Source organism: Crocuta crocuta, unplaced genomic scaffold, assembly GCF_008692635.1.
Source record: "Crocuta crocuta isolate KB4526 unplaced genomic scaffold, BGI_CrCroc_1.0 scaffold214, whole genome shotgun sequence".
NCBI lineage: Eukaryota > Metazoa > Chordata > Mammalia > Carnivora > Hyaenidae > Crocuta > Crocuta crocuta.
The window spans coordinates 831,088-848,861 of NW_027529999.1; the positions used below are offsets into that span (position 1 = coordinate 831,088).

Here is a 17,774-nt window from a genome sequence, read left to right on the forward strand (position 1 = left end):
TGCGGACGGGCGGGCCGCCCATCGGGACGTCCTGGCAAACAGGAAATGAGACAAAGGCGGCCGCTTATCATCGGGAGCCCCACATTCCTTTCAGGTGATGCGGGGACGTGGCCGGCCCTGAGGGGCTGCCTGCCCCGACGAGGAACCCCCTCTGGCCCCCTTCTGGCTGCCCTGCCTCCCGGTTGGCTGAGGTTGGGGGTGGGGCGAGGAAGATTGCTGCCTCGCGGAGCCCCCTCCCCAGGCTTCTGGAAAGGAAGGGACACCAGCGCCCAGAGGGACCGGCTTTTGGGGGGGGCGGGTCTTGGGAGCCAAGCGGTCGGGGGAAGAACAGGGCATATTCCCTCCACCATTCCACAAACTGTGATGCCACCTTACACCAGGGTACGGGTGTGGGTGCCAGGACTCCAAATGAACCCACCCCAGTCCCTGCTCTCAAGGAACTTCCAGCATAAAACAGAGGAGGTAGGCAGACACCCAGAAACTACTGGGTGAAAGGGCAGGGTGTATGTAGATGAGCCCAGGGACGAGGTGTCTAGGCCACTCTGGGGGGAGTAAGGTGTTTTGGGTCCCTTGCATGATACTCAGCAACCCCCTCAGGTACCATCCGAAGGAGGGAGCCCTGGATTGGCTTTCAAACCGCAGAGGGACCAGAGGTGGGTGGAATGGAAGGGCATCTAGACTGGGGAACAGCCTGTGCAAACGCCTGACAGTCCTGCAAGTGCACGGGACATTGAGGGGCACTGAGGACTCTGGAATAGCCTGGGCACTGGGTGAAGCAGCTTTAGTGAGGAGGCTGGTGGAGTGGGTCCTGTCGGCCTCCAAACACAGGCCGGGGACCTGGCTTATTTTGCTGGCACTGGGATCCTGGGGAAGGTTGGGTAGGGAGAGGGATCAGAGAGGCAGGTCCAGCATGGCCCAGGGGCAGGGGGAAGGGGGGGGGGCTTCGNGGTGGGTCGGCCCTCCCCCGCCCCCCCCACCAGGCAGCGCTGACTCAGCGTCTGAAAGGTGGTTCCCACGGGTCCATGTCTCTCTGAGGGCCAGAGGCCAGGCCGCCCATGCCCCACCTCCAAGCAGGTCAGTGCCCAGGACCATTGACAATTAGGGCCGGATGGACACTAAGATTTCTAGTCTACCCACCCGGCCGACCAGCAAGGCCTCAGGCAGTCCTTTCTGCTGTCTAACCAACCACATGCCACACCATCTCGTGGCCTGGCTTTCCACTCCCCGAAGTTCCAAGGTACTACAGTTACCAGTACTCTTTTTATTTTTAAAACAGTGAGAAGAAAAATAAATATCTTTGGAGAACAAGAGTACAGGGGTGGGATGGGGTAGTGGGGCTGGAGACTTGGGGGTGTCCTGGCTTCAGTGGTCTTCAGCGNCTCAGCGGTGCGCCATGTCCTCCATGCCCACGCGGCCCCAGACGCCCAGCACGAAGCTCTCGATGTCGCACTCGTTGGCGCCGCGCACGATGCGGAAGTGGCCCCTCTCGCCCCAGGCTGGGCCCCAAGAGTTGGCCGCCGTCTGGGAATGAGGAGGGGCGGGGGTGAGGGTGGCAGGGNTGAGCGTTCTTCCATCGGGCAGCGTCTCCTCTCCCCACCTGAGGAGGGCGGGGCAGAGCCAGGGAGGGAGAAGGGGGCTGAGTGCATCTGCTTTGAGGGGCTCGAACCCCAGCGGCTTGGGCAGGGCTCTAACCCTCTCTCTGCTTCCCTCAGTCTCCACCTTTCAAAGTCTGTGTGCCCACGCCCAAAGGGATAATCGGAGGGGTGAGCGGAAACGGGAGAAGCTGGGACTCCCTCCTCCAAGGCCCCATGTCCTGGGGACAGGTCTCTGGGACTTCACAACCTCACTCATCATCTGCCTGCCCTCTCTCCTCACTTGAGGAGCCAGGGAGGCTTGGGTACCAGGGACCACAAGGTTGGGGTACCTCGGAGGCCCCAAACTGCCCCTACAAAGTACATTTCATTGGTTGGACACTTGAAATCAGCAACCCAAACACCTGTGGGTATCTCAGGTGGGGGCCTGAAGAGGGGGGGCGGGAGTCTGGGAGTCAGGCAGAGCTGGGGTGGGTGTGAGATGGGGAGAGGTGCAGCAGCCCTTGAATCCTTACACCGGAGTTGTTTTATCACAGTGTGTCAGGGAGAGCAAGGCTCCCACTCCGGGGGTGACCCAAGGCAAATCTCTCCTCTCTTTCTGTCCTGGGGTTTCCTCCTCTTCGAAATGGGACTTTACAGAGAGATGGTATGGACTCAAGGCAGATCCCCTAGTGCAAGCCTTGCTGCCCCTTACCCTCTCTGCCCCCCGCCGAGCCCCTCACCCTCCTCACCCTGTGATCTTGACTGAGTGGGTCCCATGCCGGCGGTATCGCTCTGGCCTCCCAAGGCTCACGGGGGTGTGGCTGTAGATGCCGCCTTGGTACAGGAAGAAGTCTTCGTGTACCTCCATGAGAGCTGTGGGCAGAGGTCCAGCTCAGCCCAGCAGCGCAGGTCTGGAGATGCCCCAGTCAGGAGGTCCACGCCCAGGCCCATGCCAAGAGTCTAAGTGACCCCCCCCCCCACCGCCCCAGGGTGCTGCCCGTGGGGAGGAGACAAGGTCCCCCTGACTCCCAGCCCCAAGGGACTTGCTACTCAATGCTGTACAGACCACTTGTGCCACCGTGCTGTGCCCGGTCTCAAGCAGGCACAAGCTTCTGGAACCAGGGGGCAGGATGAGGGGCATTTACCTTGGACAGGACCATTCTCCATCAGCTCCTTCATGATCTCCTTCTCCTGGAGGGTTGGGAGTGGGGAGGAGAGTGTCGATCAAGGGTGAGGCTCCAGCCTCTGGTCAGCCTTCCTGCCTCTGCCCTTTCAACCAAGTGTGAACTTACATTGGAGCCGAGGCGGTAGGCAGGAGTGACCTGGTAGATGTCATTGGCATGGACATGGCTGCTGGGGCAGCGGGCGGTGGCCTGGCGCTTGCCCCGACCCATGGCCCTGCTGTGCATCATGCAGCGGGGGGCGGGGCCAGCCTCGTCCCGCTCACTGCCCACGAACGGGTAGCAGTGGTCAGACACAACCCTGGAGGAGGAGCAGCATGGAGCGAGGAGAGGTGACGTGCCGCGCGTGGCCCGGGCCCCTCCCGCACGCTGCCCTCCCGAGGCCCCAGCTCCGGCCGACACGCTCCCTGCCGCTCACCCTCGACGTCGCAGGAACCACCAGGCGCCATCGAGACGCCCGCCACGGCAGCCCTGCTGGTTGTGGGTGTTACAGGACAGCAGGTTCTGGGGCGACAGGACAGGCGTCATATGCCCAAGGGAATGGATGGAGACGCGATCGGATGCCACGGCTGGTGGGGGGGAAGGCAGAAGGGCCGTCAGGGGGCTCACGCCTCGACCCTCCTCTTCTGCTGCCCCAGCCCCTGCCCTGGGACATACCTGCGGTGGAGAAGGCCCAGGAGCCTGCGCAGTTGCCCTGGTCAAGGGGCTCGTGGATCAGGTTGGGCCACTTCTCAGAGGCCTCGAACGCCGTGGGCAGCACCTCCCCGGGGCCCAGCACTGTCTGCAAAGCAAAAGTCACTCCGTCTGCCTCCTGCCTCTGCCCCAGCCTACCCTTCAGGGGCCCATCGGCCACCAAGAGTCCAGGGCCTTCTGTGGTTCGGTCTTAAGCATTCCTGCAGCCGAGGGATTCCGGCAATCTCCTCATTGACTCCAGGGGAAGACCCAGGCACCATTTAGTGCCTTCTCAATGTCAGGTGGGGGTGACCAGTCCTGTCGTACAGATGAGGGAACTGAGGCCATCAGGGAAGTGGCCCGGCCAGGGTCCCCCACTCTTCATTCTCAATACCCACCCCCCATTCTTCCTCTACACCTTCTGATCTGACACTTCCTTCTTCCTACCAGGACCTTGGGCTTCCAGCCCTAAAGGGCAGGGGAGGGAAGGAGCAGTAAGGTCCTGTGACCAGGCAGGCTGCCAAAGCAAACAGCAGGAGGCAGAAAATAGCAGAGGCCCAGGGGAGTCAGGACAGGGGCAGGGGCTGGTCGCCCCAGCCTTGAGCTGCCGCCCCTCTGCAGGGAGGGGCGCTCTGTCCAAGAACTGCCTCCTCCCTGCCTGCCGCTGAGGGACAGATCCTGCCACGCACACCCCAGCCCTGTCCTGCTGCTGTTTCCCTTCCTCGCCCTTTGACCGTTCCAGGTCTGGTTCCCATTTCTGTCCATGGCGGGGAGGGGGGGGTCCCACTGGTAGGAGGGGAGAAGCCCCCTCCTCCCTCCGGGTTCCACTGAGTCGGCATTTGTTTCCGAGAATTCCTGCTCGCTAGCCAGAGCCAGAGGACAATTTGTCCCTCCCTTCCTAAAATACCAAGGTGACCTCCTGGCCCCTGGGGCCCTGACCCAGCTGTACTGGGAGGAACAGCATTTTTCCCAGGCTGTGCAGGCCACGAAGGGGCTCGTGCTGGGACCGCAGAACTCGGAATCCGAGCATCGGTCCTGTGTGCGCAGCACGTCTTATCAGGGGCAAGAACCCAAGACCCAGAGAAGGGGAGTGACGTGTCCAGGGACACACGGCCTACTGGAGGGGTCTGGGCCCAGGCCCCTGGAGGAACAGGACACAGGGGGCCAGGGGGCCAGGCCACGGGGAGATGGCAGGATGGTGGGCAAGGGTGGCCTTACGTGAATCTCATTCATATTGGTGACAGAGGAAGAAGGGCGGATGGTGCCCAGGCGGTAGCGAATGCCTTCATCCAGGGTCATGCCCCAGAAGGCACTGTGGTTCCCAGCCCGCCATCTGAAAGAGAAGTGATGGGAGTCACAGACCCNNGGGTACACATGAGTGAAATCAGGGCATGCCTGCCAGCACATGCATGTCGGGGGAAGGTGCGTGCGTCTGTGCCCACTGGGGGCATTTCCAGGGCCTCTCACCCGTAGTTGCCCTGGTTGATGGCGTTGATCATGTCCTGGTCCACCAGGCATACTTCCTGGTCACACTCCCACCGCCCTTGCGCCTGGCAGGTGCTAGAAGGGCAGAAACGGAGAGGTGAGGGGTGGGGGGGCCGGGCATCCTCTGAAGGGAGGGGGCGTCAGAAGTCAATGTGGGCCTGAGGTTCTGTGCCAGCAGTTATGGGAAGACCCCTAGAGGATCACATTCAGCCTGGTGGCTCCAGATGTCAACTTCTTTTTTTTTTTTTTTATTTATATGTATTTCTAGGAGAGAGAGAGAGACACAGAGTGAGCAGGGAAGTGTCAGAGAGAGAGGAAGATACAGACTCTGAAATAGGCTCCAGGCTCTGAGCTGGCAGTCAGCACAGAGCCCGACGCGGGGCTCGAACCCGCGAACCGCGAGATCATGACCTAAGCGAAAGTCGGACACTTAACCGACTAAGCCACCCAGGCGCCCCTCCAGATGTCAACTTCAAGGCCACAGTTCGCAGGTTCATATCTGCTGCCTGGATCTCTCCCTAGACCCCAGATCCAAGAATCTTGCGCTACACAATCTCACCACGGGAGTGTCCAATAGCCGCTCAGACTGAACACACCCCAACCCGAATGTCTGGTCCCCCACTCCCATGCGTGCTCTCCCCGCAGTCTGTGGGAAACGTCCACTCCATTCTTCCTGGACCTCAGGCCAAGGACCTGGGAGTCACCCTTGACTCCTTCCCTCATGCGCTAATTTGATCCATTGGCAAATCCTGTTGGCTTTGCCTTAAAAGCACATTCAGGATCCACACGGCATCTCATTCTCTCCTGCAGGCAATCACCTTTCCCCTGGATTCTGCCACAGCTTCCCCACTGTCCTCCCAGCGTCTGCCCTGCACCCCCACTTCAGTATATTTTTAACACAGCTGTCAGATGACCCCGTGGAACCCAAGTCATATCATGCCATCCCCCTGCCCCAAACCCTCTCTTGGCTTGATATCACAGAATAAGAGCCAGAGTCCTTGCTGTGTTAACAAGGCCCTGCGTGATCTGTCTTCCCGTCCCCTCTGTCACCCCCTCCTCTGGGTCCCGGCTCCTGAGGCTCCAGCCAGGCTGGTCTACTGACTATTCACGACAGCCATGCTCCTGCCCCAGGACCTCCAAGTCTCCGTTCAGATGCCACCTGCCGTGGCCGCACCCGCCCATCCCGCTTCTGGGTTTAATTTTCTCCTGAGCGCATCATCGCTATCTGACATGCTATATATTGAGTTATGCGCACAGCTTACACCTGCTTCCTCCTAGATACTCAGGTCCTGGAGAGGAGGGATTGCTGGCTATCTTCAGAGCCTAGAAACCAAAACCTAGCACATGGTAGGCCCCCAATAAATATTTGTTGGATGAATGAGCGAATGAGGCATTGTAGTGAAGTGGCTAAGAGCACGGGTCCTCAAGTTCAAGTCCTGGGTTCCAACCTCGCCGACTAGTCATGTGACCCCAGGTGAACTCTCTCCCTCGATGCTCTTGTTCATAACACGAGGAAGTGAATAGTTCTACCTTCCAGAGGTTAAATGGCAGGGTTTTGTAAGGCCTGTAAAGCATTCAGCACAGGGCCTGGCCCATCGCAGCTGCTCAAGACTCATTACCTACTACTCTAGTTCCCATGCCAGGAGCCCCACACTCCATCTTTCTGGAGTTTCAGACTCCCAGCTGCCTGGCCTCCTCACAGCTCCTCTGGGCATGCCTCAAACTTAAAGTGGCCCACACGGCCTTCCCCCAAAGCTGTTCCTCCCCTAACACCCTCAGCTCAGGACAGGGCACCTTATTCACCCAGGTGTTCAAACCAGAGCTCGCGGTCCGTGGCGTACCCCCATTTCCCGTGCCCGCCATCAGCACATGGTGGAAGGTTTGAATTCTCCTGCCTCTCACCTCCCCCTCCACTGTCACCACCCTCCTCCAGTCCCTTATCACCTGTCACCTGGGCCATGGCCATGCCATCCTACCCAGGCTCCCTGCCTCTCTACAACACGCCCTCCCCACACCTACCCACTCTGAGGCCCGAGAGATCTCTGAATGACATAAGTCAGACTGTGTGCCTCTAAGTGGCTTCCCCTGTCATTAGAACAAAATACAAAGCCCTCAGCATGGCTTACGAGACCCATGGATGCGGCCTGAGCCTCCTCCGGACTTCTGTCCCCACAGTGAGGCCTGTCCCACCTCCTGGCCTCCCACAAGCTGTGCCCCCCCCCCACTGCTGCCTGCTTGTGTCNGCAGGGGAGGGTCAGAGAGAGAGGGAGTCACAGACTGAAACAGGCTCCAGGCTCTGAGCCGGCAGTCAGCACAGAGCCCGACGCGGGGCCCGAACCCACGAACCGCGAGATCATGACCTAAGCGAAAGTCGGACGCTTAACCGACTAAGCCACCCAGGCGCCCCTGTAATATGCTTATTTGTGTGTGAGCTCCTTCATCATTAGGCCAGAGGCTCTAGTGCAAGCTCAAGGACGGTCTCCCACATCTGGCTGCACCTCCCTGGCCCAGCACAGTGCCTGGCACACAGTAGGTCTTTAACAAATAGCTGTCGACAGAGCAGGGCATTCTATGAATGCTACAATGCTTTTGCCAGCTCATAACTTTACTATTACAAGACGCTGAACTGCGCCCTTCCCCTGTTGCCTTTTAAGGAGCCTCAAGGGGAGCAAACCCAGTATGGCTGGGTTCCCTGGGGCCAGGAGTGGGCGGGAGCACTTTCGTGGAGGGAGGGAGGAGGCTGCATGGGGGGGGAGCTCTCTTAGGCTTCCCTTCCTTCTCTGACTCTCCAGGCATTCCTCGAGGGCTCGCACAGCCTAGAAGGCCAGCAGACACAGCCCACACCCTCACTCAGGTGTCAAGCACAGGGAATGGGGCCACCCAGTGCAGTGAGGGGACAGCTGGCTGGTCAGTCCTTTCCTGCCACCTCCCCCTTTGCCCCCAGGGCTGCCCAAGCAGGTCTAGACTGGGCTGGTGGCATCAGGCCCCAGCATTCCAGAGGGGCCCAGGGTGGCCAGGCCCCAGGGATAAGAGTGGGAAAGAGGTTAACCCATCAATGGCCAGAGACATCTTATCAGGGGCAGCAGGGTCCTTGCAGGCACGCTCGGTCTTTCCGAACACACGTGTCCAGTTCACACACACTCACACCACACACACACACACACACACCCCCACATTTTCTCACGCAGACACAGCTGAACCCTATGTGTCCCTTCTCCCCTGTGACCCAGCACCCCTCACACCAGTGAGGCAATGGAAACAGCGTATGCGTAATGCATTCCAAAAAGTTTCCTCCTCCCTGGGGCCTCTCAGTCCCAGGCAAAGAGGGCATGGGGTGGAGTGGGTGCAGGGCCGCCTCCTCAAAGCCACAGGGTAACCATTATTTCCATTAGGCGTTCAAGGCTTCCTACCCAAGCCCTCTCCGTTTCCCACCTCAGGCCTCAGATTCGAGTAGGGGAGCACCCCTGACCCTTCATCCCGGAATGGTAGGGAGGGGGAGGGGCCCCATTCCCGGGAAGGCCCCCGCTGCAGGTTGGCTGGCCTCCAGCTCAGCCGTCGTCCCTGACCCTCATCCAGTCCAGGGCAGCGGATGCTGCAGTCACAGGTTTCCTTCCTGGCGCCCCCTTCTCCAGATTCTCCCCTACACAGAGGGCGGGGCAGGAGCACAGCCCAAGCCAGGAGGGGATGGGGAAGCACTCCTCGCTCAGGGGCCACACCTGCGCCCAGGCACCCATGGTTGGCCACTCCTGGGGAATGCTGTTAGAATGTTGTTTTATAAGTTGCCAGAGTCCATGTAAAAAATTCCCATGTTACAGACGAAGAAACTGAGGCTCAGAGAAGGGAAAGGACTTGTCCCCAGCCAGCAAGTTCGAACTTGGGTTCGAACCAAGTCTAAAGGCCACAGAGTCCACAAGGCAAGCACCCTCCAAGCCCCAAATACTCACCAGCGGTTACAGTTGTCCCAGTAGGTTCCTAAGATTGGATAGATGCGACTCCCATGGGCACATCCTGGTGGGAGGGAAGAGGAGGAGAGAAGTGGAATTAAGACCAGAGACTACAGGCTCAGATGGCCAGGTCCTCAGAAGTCAGGTGTTGGGAATCCTCACACACACACACACACACACACACACGCACACACACCTCCCAGCCCTCACTGAAACTAAAGTCAAACTATAACTTCCTAAGATGTCTCCTGCAGGTGACATAGCACCTGTCACCTAGAAAGTTCTTCAGTGACCCCAACTCGGATCCCTCTTGCTTCACTTGGATGCCAGCCATTCCTTAGATCCTCTACCATTTACATGAGTTGAAACTTGGGGGATGGGAGGGGCATGGGGAAACCGAGGCCCAGAGAAGGCAAGTGACTCCCCTAAGATAACACAGCACTTCGGAATGTGACACCCTAGGTATTCGGTCTCACCCCCACCCAGGCCCACAGAACTGTGGGAAGAGATTCAAGTGATTCTCCTATGGGACAGGGGCAAGGGCGTGGGAAAGGATGGTGACAAGGCTGAAGGAAGGAAGAGACTCGCCCCACCTCCCAGGTGTGACCAGCCTTCTCAGGGTTGGGAATCCTGAGCAACGGCAGAGGAATGGCGGAGATGAGCCCGACCAACCCCCAAGGGCTTTATCAGCCTGCGGGTGAGTCAGCAGGCGGGGCGGCACCTTCCTCCTCTGGCAGGGAGTCCGGACTGGGAGAAAGGGCAGGCAGGAGGCTGCCTTTCTCCTGCGCCAGCTTCGAATCCCACCGACCAAGGATCTTCTCTCCTTCGGTCTCGCCGGAGAGACTGGAGTTAGACCAGAGCGGGACTTCCCAGAGGCGCAGACAGCGGGGCGGGGGCTCTCCCAGATTCTACAAAGCCTTCCCCGGAAACGTCAGTGCCTCCGCCTTGCTCCTGAGCCTTGCTGAGTCTGGGGTTGACAAAGCGACCCACCCGCCTGGCCGTCTGGTGCCCACCTTGGATGGGGGGAAAGGGGGGTGGCACGCCGAGGCAGAAGTCCCAGAAGTCAGGGCAGCAGTCGGAGACGGTGCGGTTGCAGAAGAGGTCACAGTAGCAGGTAGCGCCCAGGTAGGGCAGGGCGCAGTCGTCGGCGCGGCCCCGGCAGCACAGGTCTTGCCTCTGGCAGTACCTGCCGCCCGCGTCCCGGATGCCCCGAAGGTGCAGACCCGGTGCTAGCTCCCGGCGCCCACGACCCCGCCGGGCACCCAGAGTCAACTCGCCGGCCAGCAGCAGCAACAGCAGCAGCCTCAGTGGGCATCGCCACATGGTGCCTCCTGGGCCCAGGGAGGGCAGATGTCAGGGGTCAGAGGTGGGGGGCAGCAGAGCCTCCCTGATGCCCCAGGGACTGCTCTCTCAGCTTCCTGGGGCTGTGAGTGCAAGGGGGTTCGGCAGGGTCAGAGACCCCGATTCCTGCGTCCCGGGGAAGGAAGGGGACTGGGCAAGAAATGGAGCCCCTCCCTGACCTGCCCCAGGGACCTTCAAGGACGGGGGGGGTGGGTTGTGGCATTCTGGGTGCCCCTGGCTCAACAGCCACCGCTCGGACTGAGGTCGCCTCTCCTATCAGGGTCCCTCTGCCCCTGTTGCAGCCTCCATTTCTGAGTCCGGTATGCCCAGCTGGTGTTCCTCTGTGTCCCCGTGCCCCCCTCCACTCTCCTCTCCTGCCATCCCTGGCGGTCCCTCCGCCTGCCCCCCTCCTCTCTGTTCCTTCCTTCTGAATACACCCCACACCCCCTGCCCCCTGCGCGGGGAGCGTCCCTACCTGGTGACGGGCTGTGCCCGGGCTGCCCCACGCGCCTCCGCCTCCCGGCTCCCGGCTCCTGCCAACACGGGACACCCAAAGTCGAGCGAGGAGGGCGGGGCAGGACCGCTTTTTTGCCCCGCCCCGCCCCCAGCACCGCCCCCGGCCGCGGGAGGGGCCCTGGCTGGCCCGCACCTGTAGTAGCCCGGTAACCCGGGAGCTGGGACCTGTGTGAGGGACAGTGGGCACGTGATTGTCCTCGCCGGGTCTCCGACGGCAGCCGTTCGTTCCCTCAGAGGGCGGAACTCCAGCCGAAGCGGAAGGGATTGTGGTCTGACACCTGTAAGGACTTCCCAATGGGCCGCACCGCAGGGCTGAGGGGCTCCGGCGAAGAAGGGGAGATCGCCAGCAGCGGAGCTCCGAGTTTTGCACCCAAGTCTGGGAAATGATGGGGAGGGTGTGGACAGCAAAAAAATCTCTAAGACCCCTGCGACCCTGCGGTATTAAAAACAGCATTGCACGCCCGTGGCCCTCAGGCTTGGGACCGCCCCAAGCCGCCTCCGTTCTCAGGAATGATTGGAATCCGGAGGAGGGTGGTTGAGGACCCTGCTCTTGAGGCCTTGGAGGCTCATCCTTCCGAGGGGAGGGGTTGGGGGCGCCGCCTCCCTGCCCCACAACTCTTCTTTGGGTCTGCCCTCCCCAGGCTGCCAACCACTGACCCCTCTATCAACCCCGAGGGCATCCTGCTTGGCACCTGTCCCCCTCCAGGGCCTAAGGGCAAGAGCCCTGGCAGCTGGTGCCCCCCCTCCCACTGCGGAGCCCCCCTTCCTGCCCGGGGCATAAACCCTTCCTTTGCCCGGGCTGGCCTGGGCCCCAAACAATGGGGCTTCTGTCCCGCCATGCCCGCCGTCACCTTTTACCTCTCCATTGCGCAATCCCCTCTGCCAACCAGTTGGGTCCAGGCCAGGGGACTCTAACAGCAGAAAAGATGAAAGGCTTCGCCTGGACAGATTCTCCATCCCCAGGCCTGCACCTCACATCAGCCCTCGGAGGGGGGGCCTCGGGCATGGGGATTCCCTGTGCCCTCTCTCTGACCACTCCACACCCCTTCCCCCTGCCTGGGGATGTCCTCAGCTGGCCAGCTCCTGGGGGTGGGGTGGGGCGACCCAGACAACAGCCATCTGTGACTGGGCTACCCCCTGCCAGGGGGCACTGGGCAGGGAGTCACCCTGCCTCAAGGCAGTGGCAGAGCGGGGGAAGTGATGTCTCAGAGCCCCAGCACCAGCACGGACGCACCAGAAGCTGACCCTGGGACGACAAAGCCTAGTGGGAAACTGAGGCTCAGAAGATCTGCCCGAGGTCACACGGCCAGAATGCAGGCTCCCTACCCATCACCACCTCACCCCTTTCCCTCCAGTCACCCTTAGTCACCCTCCGTAGGTCTTGACACACTCCTGGTTGGGAAGTCCCTTGTCATGTCTAGCCTCCATTCACCTGACTGCAAGGCAGGCCCCTCGGCATTGGTGAAGGTCACATCCTCGGGCAGGGGAAGGAGGCGGCCTTCAGAAGAGATCCTACCCAGAGTGCCTACTTTTGTGGATCGGATTCGGTTTGGCTCTGGGGTTGGCAGTTGGGGTGTGGCCCTGGGGGTACCTAGCTTGTCCTTTGCCCCAAATCACTCCCCTGTAGGCCCCCCGCCCCGTGAGTCTTTGCCATGTGTGTGTGTATGTGTGTGTGTGTGTGTGTGTGTGTGTCCACTGGGTGTTCTGCTTGAGTGTGTCTCCACGTCCACTCGTCTCTCTGTTACAAGAGTGCTGTGCACCTGTGTGTCTGCCTGGAGGTGGCCTCCGTGCCGGTCGTGTGTGCGGCTCTCTGTCGGCCCGTGTTTTCTTTGCCAGTGTCTGTGTGCTTGTTGGCTTGCGCGTCTGTATGTATAACTGTGTGGTTGTCATTGTCTGTGCCCGCCTGTCTCCTAGGTGTCTGTCTCGCTAAGTGTCTGTGTATCTGTGGGTGTCTGTTTGTGCCTGTTGGGAACGTCTGGCCAGCTGCCTGTCTTTGCCTGTCTGTCTGTGCATAGGAAGCGGGAGCGCAGAGCGAGGGAAGATGCCAGAGCCAAGAGTGGTGCTTGGAGGTGGGGGGGAGGGGGAGGGTGTCCCCTCTCATCACTGATGTTGGCCCTAAGCCCAGCCCAAATGGAATCTTGTGACTCCTTGGGTTCCTTGGCCAAAGAGAAGAGGAAAAGGGCAGGGCTAGCGTGGGGGCTCTAGCCTCACTTTCCTTTTCCGTGGCCCCCCGCCTTTCTGGGGCCTCACTGTCTGTCTTATTCTGGTCCAAGGGCCTGGGGCAGAGCACAAGGTGACGAGTCACAGCAGGACTTACCTGCTGAGCCCTTCTGCCTTCTGGGAGGCAGGCCACCTGGGCTTGGTGGCAACTCTGTCTTCCCTCACCTGTGACCCTGGGCGGACACTGCCCTTTTCTCCACTTTGGTTTCCCATCTGGACCCAAATGCCCCTTAGAGACCCTTTCATGCTCTTCTTTTTCTACAAAGGGACATGTGGGTAAAAAGGGACAGTGACATGTCTAAGCTCACACAGCAGGGCAGAGGCCCAGGCCTCTTCTCCCTCCCGAGTCCAGTGCTAACCTCCCCCCAGCTGCGGCCGCCACCCCGCAGCTGCTCTGGGTGCTCAGAATGGGTCATTCTCCTCTGGGGGCTGAGCCAAACCTCCTGAGAAGACAGAGGTCCATTGTGCTCTACCAGACCCAGGTCTGGGACCACGGGCCCACTCCTGGAGGCCTGGGGCTCAGATGTTTGGGTCCCGCATGACACTCTAGCTGGGGCCGGGGTCGGCTGCACGCATCCGGAGCTTGGAGCAGTGGCACCCGGGACACCCAAGCGAGGCCTCATGCTGTGCGTGTCGGGTCAGGTCGTGACACGTCGGGCTTCCTGGGGCCTGTGGGATCAAGTAATGAAAAGCCCTGCCTTTTGGGGGCTGTGACAGGCGGAGTGGCGCACTGTGGCGGCACACTGGAGCTTGCGGCAGGTAAGACTGAGGGTGAAGTCTTCAGTCTAATGGGAAGATGGATGGATAAACAAGCAAACATACCCGTAAGTCACTCCGCAGAGGAGGATGCTTGTAGATAGGCACACAGCACGGGAACCTGGGGTGCCGGTGATCAAGAGGGGGGGTCTCAGGGACCCCCTTCCAGCGGAGACCTGAAGGGCTGGAAGGAGCCAGCATTTCTGGAGCCTGGAAGGGTGTTACAGGGAACCGATGCGTGCGAGCAATAGCCCTTCTCTCTGGCACAGGTTGGTTTGTTCGGGAAGTTGGAAGCCCGGAGAGGCCGCACTGCAGTGACTGAGTGGGGTGGAGGCTCAAGAGGAGGCTGGGAGGGACCGTCAGGATGGAGCGAGTCTCCTGAATTGTCCTCTGACCGCTGAAGAGACATAGAGGTGGGAGTGAAATAATTGGAGGCGCACGAACAAAGGCCCCCTCTGGCCACTCTGGTGAGAACGGCTACCACAAGGCAGAAGCGGACTCCAAGGGGCCAAGGAGGAGGCAACAATGGGACCCAGGCTAGCGGTGCTGGGGCTTGAACAAGGCTGGGGACCGTGGAGACAAGAGAAGGGACCTATTCGAGACCTACTTTGGAGGTGGGTTGACAGGACTTGCCAAAGGAGCAGATGGGAGGGAGAGGAGACAGGAGAAATCAAGCAGGACTCCTGGGTTCCTAGAATGTGGCCACAAATGCTCTGCTCCTACGCTGAGAGACAGAGAGTGTTCCCCTCCCGAATCTGGGCAGCCTCAGGGACATTTGAACCTATAGACTACCATGCTGGTTGCCAGCTCAGACTGGAGAAGAGGGACGGGACTGAGCCTGGGGACCTTCCCATATTAAACGTTGGAGAGGAGGAAATGGTACAGTAGACTGAGCAGGTGTGGCCAGGGAGGAAGGAGGAGAGCCAGATCTGCGAGGTCAGGCAGCCCACAGGAGAGAGTGTTTCAAGATGGCGGGAGAGTTGACCTGTATGGAATGTTACCCACAGGTCGAGTGAGCTGAGCACAAAGATGCATCCACTAGCTTTAGCAACAGGGAAATTGGGGTGACCTTGCTGAGAGCAGTCTTAGCGGAAGAGAGAGGCTGGAAGCTAGATTGGAACGGGTGCAGCAGCAAATGGGAGCCAGTGGGAGAGAACCACCAGAGGCAACTTTTCAGGAAGTTTTAGTGCAAAGGGAAGCAGAGAACTGGGGTGTGGGCTGGAAGGGAATTAAGGAGGGTCAAGGGAGAGTTTTGTCCAACCGTGCGGGATACAAAACCGTGTCTCCGTGCTGATAGCAATGACCACTAGGAGGGGAGGACCTGCTGATACAGAGAGAGGGGATTACCTAGGGGCAAAGTCCTTGATAAAGTAAGAGGAGGGGGACCCAGCGCACAAGAGGACAGCTGGCCTTGGGAGGAGCCGGGGCAAGGACCCCAGCGGCGGAGAGAAGAGGAGATGGGGTTGTAGAATTAGCTACACAAAGACCAGAGCGTCTCCTCTGATGGTTTCCACTTTTCCAAAGGGAGCAAATCACGGCCAAAGTGAGACAGGCACAGAGGAGGGGACGGAGGATCAAGGGTTAGGTGTGAAGTCATTATCACAACCAAGGCCCCTGGAGAAACAGAGTAGGATCTCCAGCAGTGCGGAGTGACCATTTGGAGTTGCTGACCATGAACTTGTGATGGCCCTGGCCCACCAGTCTGTTCTCTGTCACATACATGTGCCCAGCCTAGGGCTTTCCCCAGGTGACCCAATTCTCTCAATTTACAAATGGGGAAGTCAAGACTCGGAAAGATTTCCCGGCTTGCCCAAGGTCACACCGGCTGTTAGGAGCGGGACAGGACCTCAAGCCCAAGCCCCGAAAGCCTGGACACACGCCTCTGCAGAGGCCAGACTTGTTCAAGAGCTAAGATGACCCTCATACCTGCCAGTGTTTGTGGTTGGTTCTTAGCTGTCGGTGCAAGTGGGAAAATGCAGAACAGAGGAACACAGCTTCTCTTTTGTGTCATATTTCTGTATCACTGGTGTTGGGGCCAGTGGAATACAAAAGGCCCCTGGGTGTTGCTTCCTTGCCAAGACTATTTGCTGAGCATCAACAACATTGCTCCATCTTCATCCATATCTAAATCACTAGCTTCTTGCAAACCCGGGCCGAGAGTACTGGAGTATTTGGGGCTCACAGCTCCCCCTCCTGTCAGGTGGCCATCACTTTCACTAGATAGGCTCGCCTAGCCATGCATGGTAAGCTTGGGGAGATCACCAGCAGACACCTTAGAAAGCTAGTACTATCTTTGAAGGCCTGTTGACAGAGACATTTCCACACGTTCCTTGATGTTTCTGGGAAGTCCTGATCTTCCCACTGGGAATATCGTTAAATGGGTTTTCAAAAGCACGAGAGGCTCTTCGTGGCTGCCAGCGCATTTTACACTCTGCCCTTTCATCCCTAAGCAGAAACCCCAACAGCTGGGTGAACACGAAGAGGCGCTTTTCAGAGCTGGGTCCTTAAGGGGAAATACTTGATGTGACCTTAGTGGTCATAACGGGGTGAGTGGAGGCCCTGAAAAAGATCCTTCCGGGTCCTACTCCCAGGAACTTATGACTGCTACTTTATTTGGAAAAAGAACCCTTGCAGATGTAATTATCTTGAGATGAGATCATCTCTGATATCTGGATGGGCCCTAAATCCACTGGCCAGTGTCCCTGGTAGAAGAGACACACAGGGGACACAGACGGACGAGGAGGGAGGCGATGTGACCGTGGACGCCAAGACTGGCCTGAAGCAGGAACTCCTGAGGCCACCAGAGGCTGGAGGAGGCCAGAAGCGGCTTCTCCCCTACAGCCTCCAGAGGGAGAGCGGCCCTTGGTTTTGAACTTCTGGCCTCCAGAACCGTGAGAAAATAAATTGCTGTTGCTTTAAGCAGGCAAAGTGGTGGCGGTTTGGTACAGTAGGCCCCAGAGCACCAACCAATACCACGGGCTTCCATCGCCGGGATCCACGGGGTCTGAGGTCGATGCGGCAATTGCAATGTGCCACATTCTGGACGTTTGCCAGTCGAGCCAGAACGACGTGGCTCATGCTGGCACAGAACAGAACAAACTGGCTCAGATCAAATCGACTCCTCCAGAAGTGGTTCGCACGCTATTCCTCAGTGCTCGAGCCCAACACGGAGGTTCCGAACAGAGACTCAGTAGCCAGAAGGAATAGATTCAGATCCTGGCTCTGCCTTTCAATCACCATGAAACCTGGGGCCGATGTCTTAAACTCCCCGTGCCTCAGTTTCTCCATGTGTAACACGAGGACCCAGTCTCTACTGGTGGTGTAGGTGTGAGGATTATAGGGCTTAATATATATAAAGCACTTAGAATCCACAGTGCTGACACACCACCACAGCCACAGGAGTATCTGCTATCCTTAAATTAACCTGAATCCAAACAGCCGTAAGTGGGCTCAGAAATAGCCTAGGAGACACAAAGGTGCTTAAACTGACATGAAGCGACTCAAACCTGCTAAAACTAGGTGAAACTAATGTAAACCTGCTCCAACCTCTTTGGTGGACCCGCACTGGAACCAGATGAAATCAGTCACCCGGATGAGAACAGGCCTGGAATCCGCACACGTGCACTGTGTACATCGGCTTGGAGAGGAACATCCCCACGTGTCTCCCAGAGGTGAGCAACAACACAGAGGCAGAGGCCATGGAGGTCAAGTCCACCCCTAAGATGGGCCAAGGTGACCTACTTTCCAGTCGGAAACACAGTCAACATCTCCTGAGAGGAGATGACTTAGGTCAAGGTGCAAATAGCAGGAGCCTACCTCGCGAGCTCTTGCTCCAGGATCCTGAGGGATCTTGTGAAATGCAGGGAGAAGTGCAGTTGAAGTCCCAGGGGGCTGCCGGGACTCACGAACCCTCTCTCTCTGCTGCTGGGAAGGGGAAGAAAGTCCCGCAAGGTCGGAAGCTCAGGGACCAGCAGGATTGGGCGAGGGAGGTCCTCCGGAGCTTGAGAGTTTCAGGGGAGACTGAAAAGTTAGTGGTCATTTCAGTGCTCCCACCAGGGCCCGCAAGTGCTCCAGCTCATCGGAAG

At 59.0% G+C, this 17,774-nt stretch overlaps 1 protein-coding gene across 1 annotated transcript; it reads right to left on the reverse strand.

Moving 5' to 3' along the window:
* Window positions 1-1,379: 1,379 nt before the first annotated feature.
* Window positions 1,380-10,780, reverse strand: TINAGL1 (tubulointerstitial nephritis antigen like 1). The gene is made up of 11 exons (XM_077763544.1): window positions 10,673-10,780; window positions 9,870-10,187; window positions 8,857-8,920; window positions 4,895-4,987; window positions 4,646-4,760; window positions 3,413-3,536; window positions 3,174-3,324; window positions 2,867-3,056; window positions 2,720-2,765; window positions 2,324-2,447; window positions 1,380-1,597 (listed from the first exon to the last, which is right to left on the reverse strand). Exons 2-11 carry the CDS (start codon window positions 10,177-10,179, stop codon window positions 1,381-1,383), a joined length of 1,434 nt encoding a protein of 477 aa, XP_077619670.1. The 5' UTR covers window positions 10,180-10,187; window positions 10,673-10,780; the 3' UTR covers window position 1,380.
* Window positions 10,781-17,774: the final 6,994 nt, after the last annotated feature.